Source organism: Cnephaeus nilssonii (genome assembly GCF_951640355.1).
Source record: "Cnephaeus nilssonii genome assembly, chromosome: 7".
NCBI classification, from domain to species: domain Eukaryota; kingdom Metazoa; phylum Chordata; class Mammalia; order Chiroptera; family Vespertilionidae; genus Cnephaeus; species Cnephaeus nilssonii.
The window spans coordinates 30,217,957-30,227,592 of NC_137078.1; the positions used below are offsets into that span (position 1 = coordinate 30,217,957).

The 9,636-nt window shown below is 42.0% G+C and overlaps 1 protein-coding gene across 1 annotated transcript; it reads left to right on the forward strand.

Moving 5' to 3' along the window:
* Positions 1–7,280: 7,280 nt before the first annotated feature.
* On the forward strand, positions 7,281–8,012 carry HDGFL1 (HDGF like 1; the record flags this gene model as incomplete). Its single annotated transcript, XM_079778045.1, has 1 exon — positions 7,281–8,012. The coding sequence occupies one exon, from the start codon at positions 7,281–7,283 to the stop codon at positions 8,010–8,012; it is 732 nt and encodes a 243-aa protein (XP_079634171.1).
* Between the last annotated feature and the right edge of the window lie 1,624 nt (positions 8,013–9,636).

Genomic DNA, 9,636 nt, shown 5'->3' on the forward strand with positions numbered 1-9,636 from the left:
ACATTACTTGATGTGTGGTTAACATCATTTTACCTTTATAAATATTTGCCAATCATAGATGATCAGTATAATTATTGCTGTCCTTAGATGTTTTTTATTGTAAGAAACAGAGGCTCCCTCAAACACATTTAAGATTAAATCTCCACCTTCATTTCTCCCTCTCCAAATGCCACCATTAAAGGTAGATACACAATTGACTCACTATTTTTAATGTAATGCTTTCAACTGAACTCAAATTGTAACTGGAAAGAACCTCAGAACTGAAACTGCTCTAGAGAATGACAGTTTTCTCCATCCCACTTTTGTGATCCATCTAGTCCCTTATTGTTCATGACATCCCATTTTCTTATTATCTGCTCCATTCTTCTGTCTTCATTTTTCTCTGAACCAACTTCTCTATTTGGTTTTAGAGCGTAGTTTCTCAATGATTGTGCTCACAATGAAAAGGTGGACAAGAAAAAATGATGGGAAAAGGCAGTAAGACAGTATAGCAAAGTGTTCTAAGAGTTAACTGAGAAAATAAAGTGCTTATATCAGTGTGTGGCATATGTGTTCAATAAATGGTAGTTAAAAATTAGCAGCTATGTTGTAATTTTATTTATGAATATATTGGAATTATGATTATACTTGACAAGCAGAATAGAGTGTGAGTTTTTGTTATATCTGATTTTGTAAAGCAAGGATGGAAGATAAGACTATAACCTAAGTGTTAAATTAAAGTATTTAAGTTTTATCAGTATCCAAAAGGCTATATCTTGTCTTAGACAATTTTTTTCACTATGAAGAATGACCAAAGAGAAAAGCGATAATATTTTTCTAAATTACCATCTGTGTTATATAGGACATGTACTGAAGCATTTAAAAGTGTGTTTTTCCCTAGGGTTCGGTTCAGTGGAAAGAGCACAGGCCTGTGGTGTGGACTGAATGGTCCTGTGTTTGATTTCGGTCAAGGGCATGTACCTCAGTTGTAGGCTCAATCCCCGACTCTGGTACAGGGCATGTGCGGAGGCCACCAATCAATGTCTCTCTCTCATATCAATGTTTCTTTGTTTCTTACTCTTCTTTTATTCTCTCTAAAAATCAATGGAAAAATATCCTCAGGTGAGGATTAACAAACAAACAAACAAAAAGTGTGTTTTCATCACCAACTCAATTTAAAAAATGAACAAACTCTAAAAAAGAGAGGCACATTGCTGAAGACATTGTTAAAGATTTCACTGGGCTCAAATGCTGATTTAGAAAAGTTTTGTTGAATTTCTACTGCTCTGATTTTCTTTTACTTGATTTCTAGTCCATGTTTTATGAGTGTTTGAATTTATATAAACCACTAAACTTCTTAGAATACTTATGTACTTGTTTACACACATAATTTATATGTTCCCTAGTTTTGAAAAACCTAATTTGTTCTGAAGGCTAAATATTTCTTTTGCAGTGTTTAAAAAGAGAAAGCCATTCACCTCCAATAATCTGTTGATGAGAAAGGTAACCAACCACCAATTCAATACAGATATTCTCTAAACCAAAATTATATAAAAAAATTAAAGGCATTTTGTAAAAATAAAACAGGAAAAATGTGATTAATCAAAATTATTGTACATCTTCAAATACTATTTTCATTCATTCAAAATTATATATCTTGGTTTGAAAATTCCCTCCTTTACATTTTCATGCACATTATTGATGATTTCCTTAAATTGAGATGTTATAAATTACTTATTTCCAAATATTAATATATTGGCAATTATTTTGAAAGATAGGAAACTAGTGAAAGCAAAATGTATGACACAATTGAGGTGAAGACTGAAGTTACATCATCAAAAACTTTAACACAGCTTTCTAAAACTTTGATAATTTTAATCACTTATATAACACTTCAATGTAATGACAAGAGCACAAAATTGAAATTACAAAGCTGAGTTCCATATTTGCTTATAGACATAATGTTGTTGATTGTGGATATTTCAAGTATTTCCATTGCTTGAAGGACACATCCCCTTCAAAGAATAAGAAAAAAAAATTATAATAAAATGAAAGGAACATTGACAGTGTCAAGCTAAACTTAGAATCAGAAATAATCTGTTGGGGAGGGCAATTAAAAAAACAAGAAAAAATATCTATCACACAAAGCAAATTTTAAAAAAATGTACTGTAACATAATAGAGCTATTATCAGCTATTTTAATACTAATGGCTATTAGTAATCGAACACTTAATAAATGTCAGGCAACATACCTGACATATTGTTCTGTTTATTTCCAACAGCCTTTCTCTGAAATTGGTATAAAGATTACCCACATATTTAAGGAACAAGGTTTTACATGGGCTAAATTGCCTGTTATATATTGTCCTATATTTTCACTCAACTTCATATTTTAAGCATGTTCCCAGTCCCTAAACTGGATTTTAAAAACCTTGAAGACACAGAATATAGCCATATAATTACATAATGTTCATATATAAACAGATCATGTTATATGCATCTAATCCCCAATTATTAAATACTCAGTAGCATCAATAACTGAATTGTTTAAACACTGATAATTATATAGATACCACGCAAGATTCAAATTAGAAAAATATTTATATTATTGAAACACATTTTATTTTTAAAATGTATTTCCCAAAGGGTAATTTTTAGTCTTTGAGCCCCCAACAAATCAGTATAATGAAATATAATTATTCTTAACCAAACACTTTTATTAATTTTAGAGTGGCAATTTTCTTTCAGTGGTCACTAAAACAACAGTTCAGTAAATAAGACTGATCTCTCCATTTGCCCCTCCCATACGTCACTCCATAACATTTACAATTGGCCAAGGGGGTCCAAATTGCCAGGACACATGCACCACTTGGTAAATCTGCACCTTATTTCTCCCTGCCGGATCCCATCATCAAAGGCAGATACAGATCTGACTCTCTATTCAAATTGATAGTGTAACAACTCCTTAGGAACATCCCTTAAATGATCCTTTAACTGCAAGTCAGCCTCTTGAAACTGAATTTATCCTCAACTCCAGCTGATCCCTTGGATTTCAGAAATCCATGAGTCTTTAAAGGTTAGGCTAAGTGGAAACTAATGAAATGAAGAGGTGGCAAAACATAGAGGTAGTACCCCTTCTGAGACTTTTCAAAAAAGAACAGTGGGAGGATTTCCTAACCCATGGTAGAGGGGACAGGATTTATTTTCTGTAAATTATGTCTGCTAGAGCATTCTAAAAAGGAGAGCTTTGATTCCAAATACCAACCATGTATAAACACTTCTGGTGTATAAACCCAGAGGCAGCTAATATTTTTTAATGAAGACAAAAGTATGTAGAAAACAATTACATGTATTTTCAATCACAGTTTACACCAAAGTAATTGAAAGTAAAACTAATTAAACAAGAAAACATCAATTAGATATCTATTCTCTCTCTTGTACAATTATATTGTTTTATTGCTCATGTTTCATAATGATTGCCAAGCAGCTTTTAAATCCTATCATTAGTTTTCCAGAGAAATGTTATGGACTCTAAGGTGTTTTACTATGTATTCTGTTGCTGAAATTATGTCCTTCTTGTAAACAGGTGTTCTTGGTACATTTGATTTTTAAAACATCCTGACTGATTAGAAAAATGTAAACTCATGGAGATCTAATTTCTGAAAATTAATCATTGTATTTGCTCATGAGTACTTTGTATAATAGCTAAATCTAACCAAGTTACCATGAACACCACTTGCCTACTCACCTCACTCTAAGCAAGAGAGACAACAGCTTTAAAAGCAAGTTGGTTTCCAGGGTAAAAAAAGCCATGATTTTTCCAGGGTAAAATCATGCCATCTAATGGCATTACTGAGAATCTATATATATAAAATCCTAATATGCAAATAGACTGAATAGTGGAACAACTGAACAACCAGTCGCTATGACATGCACTGACCACCAGGGGGCACGTGTGGAACACGGTGGACATCAGTAGCAGGTGACAGAGTGTGGAATATGGCGAGCATCAGCTACGTGGGATGGTGGAGCAGGTGAGCCGGGGTGCCAGACCAAGGCGGGGTGCCAGTCGCTGTCATCGGGGCGAGCCTCTGGTGGTTACTGAAAATTCTTGGCTCCCGTGTGCCACGATCCTGCCTAGTGCTCACACCCGCTGCTGGTGCCGGCCCCGCTTGCACCCGCTGCCAGCTCCCGGAGCCAGCCCCGATTGCTCGGCGCTGTCAGTGGGTGTGAGTGGGGCCAGTGCCACCGTCAGCTCATGGAAGTGGCAGCAGCAGGTGCAGGGCAGCCAGCAGACAGGGGACTGGGGGCTGCAGCAGGAGGGGCTGGGGGGGGGAATGGAGGATGGACCGAGAACCGCCCCTGTGCCCACCACAGCCTCATGGCCCACAATTCCTTTCAAGGTGTATGAATTCATGCACTGGGCCCCTAGTGGAAGTATAAAAGGAATGAGGCATTTGTGAAAGTAGTCTCTAACTCTTTAAATGCATTCTATTTTTCCTCCCACTCTCCCCTTTCTGAAATTAGCTATCATTAGGTGATAAATTTAATTGAAGAATGCTGTTTTTAAAAATAGTATTTCCAAGTAACAAAAACGTATATGTTGTTTGCAGAAGTTGTGCTGGATGTGTAATTCCATATGTAATTGAAGGCACATATGGTGAAGGACTTTTCTTCACTTTTCAGTGCCCTAATTTTGATGCTACTCCTTTTGATATATCTTTTCCTTCATTCGGCCTAATCCTATCCATAATGAAATTTTACTTCTCTTTTGTTAGTACATCATAAACCTTTATACTTCATGTCTGGACTTTCATAGCCACAATCTCAGTAACATTTATAACTATCTTGAAAGAAATTTGAAGAATTACTTTAAACGTCTTAAGATCACGTAGTATACTCTACTAAGGAGAGGCTCAGAGAGATTATATCTACTCCTAGCCTTTACAAGGCTGGTAAACAAGTGAGAGATGCCAGAATTCTTTCTATTACATCACCTTCCCATTACATCCTCCCATAGCCCATCCTAACAACCATATTCCCACTGATTTCTCCTGGAATTCCTTCATATTTATGTAAAGGACACATGATTTCGCACTTGCAGATTAGCTTGTATTGCTTTGGAATGAAGTCTCCGGTGGTATTTTATCTTTTAAATTAGATTTTAAACTCTTCAAAGATAAACATCTTTTGCACTAGCCCTTTAACACCACACAGTGTATTCGTGGGCAAGGGGTAGAGATTAGAGAGTGACACTTCTTTGCCTGATATAATCTCTATTACCCTTTGTGGATCCAGATTATCTACTGGATCTCGTCTCTGCTTCCAACCATATATTTTTTCCAATATTTTTTTTAAAAATCAGTTTTTGATCAGATTTTGGTTATTTGCTGTGACTCTTAGATCCTCAGTCCAATCCTCATAGCTGTTCACCTGCTGTATTTCAACTACCCAGTAATAATCTGATGTTTGGCCCATTTATCTATGACCACACTTAGCTTACTTTTTTAAGGTTGGTCACACCTTTAGACTGAGCTGATGACATAACTATGTAGCCTTTATGGACATGCTGTCTAGCCAGACTTTTTCCACCTTGACCAATTTTACATGATCTGTGCATTAGTGCAGCCTACTTAGGGCTGAGAATACAGACCACCTGCAGGAAAACCTCTATTTACAGAAACTCCACTTCCTACCATGGGCTCCATAACTGCCCATGATTTCCTATATTTCCCTACAGCTATTAAACATTTCTAGTTTTCTAGCACTTTCTTTAAGAAATCAAGAGGAGGCAATGTGTCAGATTCATCTTTGTAGCAGAATGTTCATTTGTGAATGAATTGTTAATACATTGTTGGCATTACATAACTGGTAAAACTGTAGATATTTGTGAGGCAGATAAGCACCCTAAGAAGGTGGCTTGACAAAAAGCTAAAAGAACTTGTTTAGAATTATCAAAGTGCATCATATTTGTTTTGACTTGTTTGGAGAAGGTAACTTCTTTTGCCTAGTGCAGGTCTCCATCACCCAGAGGTAAAATGACTGATCCAAAATGGAAACAAGTTTGAGTTGTATTGAGATGGGTTAATGGTTCAAATTCTCCACTGGTCATTGTTAGTTACACCAGGAAAGGACATCTGCCTAGTTAAATGATTAATATTGAAAAGATTTTGTTGTAATAGCCAAGAGCACTGTTATGATAAATTTGGCTAGGTTTCAGAGTGCAAGTTCACAACTAACTAGTAGGACTCAAAAAAAATGTAGAAAGTTGTATAATAGCTGAAGTTACATTGAAACTCCCGTAAATACCAGTTTAGAGTATATTAACCCAGATAAAAGTGTCTTCTTAAAATAGTCTTTCAGCTAACATAATACTTTTTTAGTCTGTAGCCTCTTAGGAAGTTCTTTCTAGTTACCAACAGAACATCTGATAGGAGCAGGTCTCTAAATTCTTCAGCATAATGAACCCAATTTTCTTCTCTTGTAGGAAGATACTGACAGCGTCTGATAACAAACGTTCTAACCATAGTCTTATATTTTACAATATGCAAGAACTGCTGAAAGGATGACATCCATGTGCCACATCCAATGTAAAATTGCCACGTAAAACAGGAAATTTTGGTATGGCTGGTTTGTCATACTCATAATGCTGCTGTATACAGTTTGTGACACCCCCCACCCCCAAAAGTACTATACGTACCCACAGACGGGCAGCCTAGACATCCTAAAAATACTGCTGACTATCCCTTGGCCAGATCTCCACTGTTCTCGAGACCCCGTGCAGGCTCCAGTGTTAGGAAATCAGAAAACAAACGAAACCACGGACCCGGCCATCCCATCGGCGGCTCCTGAGACTGGAGTTGATTGAGTGTTCTGTTGGGATTAGGGGCCGCAAGGCTATACAGCAAGTCATGCTGCGTGGTCTCACCACTTTGTCTCGTCTCGAGGACCCTCAGACACACAGTCAACCATGCGATCTGCGTGGCCTCGAGACTGGTCAGCACGAGGCCACCGCCAGCACAACGGCCAGGGACATCTAAGCGATTCACGGTGTCATTCTGGGAGCCACGAGGCGGAGGCAGGGCCGGCGGGCTTTGAGTCTCCTAGAAAACTCCCGGTTCCTCCCAGAACCTCCTCAGCCCGCGGGCGGCCGCTGCGCAGGCGCAGGCGCACGCAGGGCCCGCCAGGGGGCGCTCGGGCCCGGAGCTCAGCGGCTGCCTGATGCGCATGCTCCTCTCCAGCGTCTCCTCCCGGCCGCCACCGCCGCCGCCGCCACCACCAGGGCCGGTCCTCTCACCGCCATGTCGGATTACTGCTCTCCCAAATACCAGAGCGGGGACCTGGTATTTGCCAAACTCAAGGGCTACGCGCACTGGCCCGCCAGGATCGAGCACATGGCCGAACACAACCGATACCAGGTGTTCTTTTTCGGGACGCACGAGACGGCCCTCCTGGGCCCCAAACACCTCTTCCCGTACGCCGAGTGCAAGGAGAAGTTCGGTAAGCCCAACAAGAGGCGGGGCTTCAGCGAGGGGCTGTGGGAGATCGAGAACAACCCCACCATCCAGGCCTGCGACGACCAGGGCCCCCTAGAGAAGAGCGGTGCCGAGGGGCCCGTGCCAGGGCCTCAGCCCGAGGCCTTCGAGGCCAGTGAGGCCCAGAAGGGCGGCCACCGCGGCGGCGATGAGAAAGGGGAGCTGCGCGTGGAAGAGCTGGCGGCCCCGAAGCGGGAGGAGATGGGGCCGCTGAAGAGGAGCGCCGAGGACCTGCTGGAGGGCGTCCTCAAACGCCCCAAGGTGGCCGATCTGGAAGGCGGTCTGGAAGGCGAGGAGGCGGCGGCGGCGGCGGCGGAAGCGGAGGCCGAGGCCGAGGCCGAGGCTGCCTGCGAGGCGGCGAGGCCCATTTTGGTGGAGTCGTTGGAGCAGGGCCCTGTCTGGGGGCCGCCGCAGGAAGAAGGGGAGCTGCAGGAAGAGGCGACCGAGGTGGAAGGGGAGGCCGAGGTCCCGGGGGATGGAGACCACGAGAGCCTGTAGTCACCAACGTCAACAACAAGAGCCCCCCTCCCCGTCCTCGCGGCGGCCTCTTCAGGGGCCCTGAACTGAGACCACGTCCCCAGCCCTGCCCCTCCCCCCCCCCCCCCCCCCCCCCCCCACACACACACACACACACCTGGCCTGTGAGGTTGACCTGGATTGCTGGATGGGCAGGCTACCTGTTGCTCACCTCTGCCCCCATGCCCCTGGGATCTGAGTCAGGGCCTCTGTGCCCTGGGATGAGATGAGGCCATTTACCTACCTTCCTGCCTGGAACTGTTGCCCAAGTCTTCTGTCGGCCTGCACCATTCCCACCTCCCAACACCCATCTCTCCCCCGGACATTCTGGACCTCCATGTTGGGATCCAGCAGGAGTGGAAGGGGCGAGGATGAAGAGCAAGGTGGACTTCCAGCGGCCTGGAGGGAGCAATCCTGGAACTTCGGTGGGGGGTGGATGATGACAGGGGAGTGACATCTTCCCGAGCTCCCGTCCACTTCTCCCATACCTTTTATACCAACTCCCCAGAGTCAGGAAAAGTGGGACAACTTGTGGGGGGAGGTCCTCCCTCCCAAAAATATTTTTACTGACCCAGGGAGTTCTTACATTGTAGTTTTTCATGAAATTATTTGGGGGGCCCCCAAGTTGTTTGTAAAATTGGAAGGCTTAGCTTTGCCCAGCTTCTTGGATGCGAATGGTGAGGAACATCTATCCCCATTTAGATCTCTAGGACCACATGGGTGGTTCTGGGAAGACCCTTGGCCAGCCTTCCCCTCTCCCTACAACCTCAAGGTCATCCTATAGTCATATACAACACCCAGACATAAAAGACAAGGCACATAGTTTAGGAAACATTTTTAATAAAAGGAAATTTTTTTTTTTTTTTAAATTAAGAACTACCCCTGGGTATACCTCCATGAGGCTCCTAACTCTTCCATTGCTACCCCCCTCTTTTAGATGAACTAGGAGGTTCCCCTTTTTTGTGGGGTTTGATGTCATTTTTGTAGTTAAGGCTTTGTTGTTTGCAGTGTAATTTCCCATCCACATTTCCCAACCTGCCACCAGACCTGATATGTAACCTATTGAGAAGAAGGAGAAATAAATGACTCCTCTTCACCTGTTCCTGGTGGTCTCTTTCTGCCCTTTTCATCTTTTTATCTCTTTCACCCCCAGTCTTCTCCCTTGGGCTCTGATGAAAAATTGTTGACTAGCGATGGAAGTTTAGATCTGAAGTATTTCAATTCTAGAAAATAAAGCTCTTTGATTACGTTAAACAAATCTCAGGTCTGTTTCTTTGGTTTCTGAAGAATTGGCCCTTAATGCTCCTCTTAGTTTTCTATAAATCCTATGTAAAAATATTTTATTTTTAAATCCTCACCTCTATTGATTTTAGAAAGAGAGAGGAAAGGGGAGAGAGAGAAACATCGAAATATCGTTTGGTTGTCTTCTGTATGTGTCCCATCTGGGGATTGAACCTGCGACTTAGGTATGTGCCCTGACTGAGAATCAAACCTGCAGCCTTTTTGCTTATGGGACAACATTCCAACCAACTGATGCACCAGGCCAGGGCTATACAGGGATATTTTAGAATCACCCTTGATAAGCCTTTATTGTCTTAAGATCTCT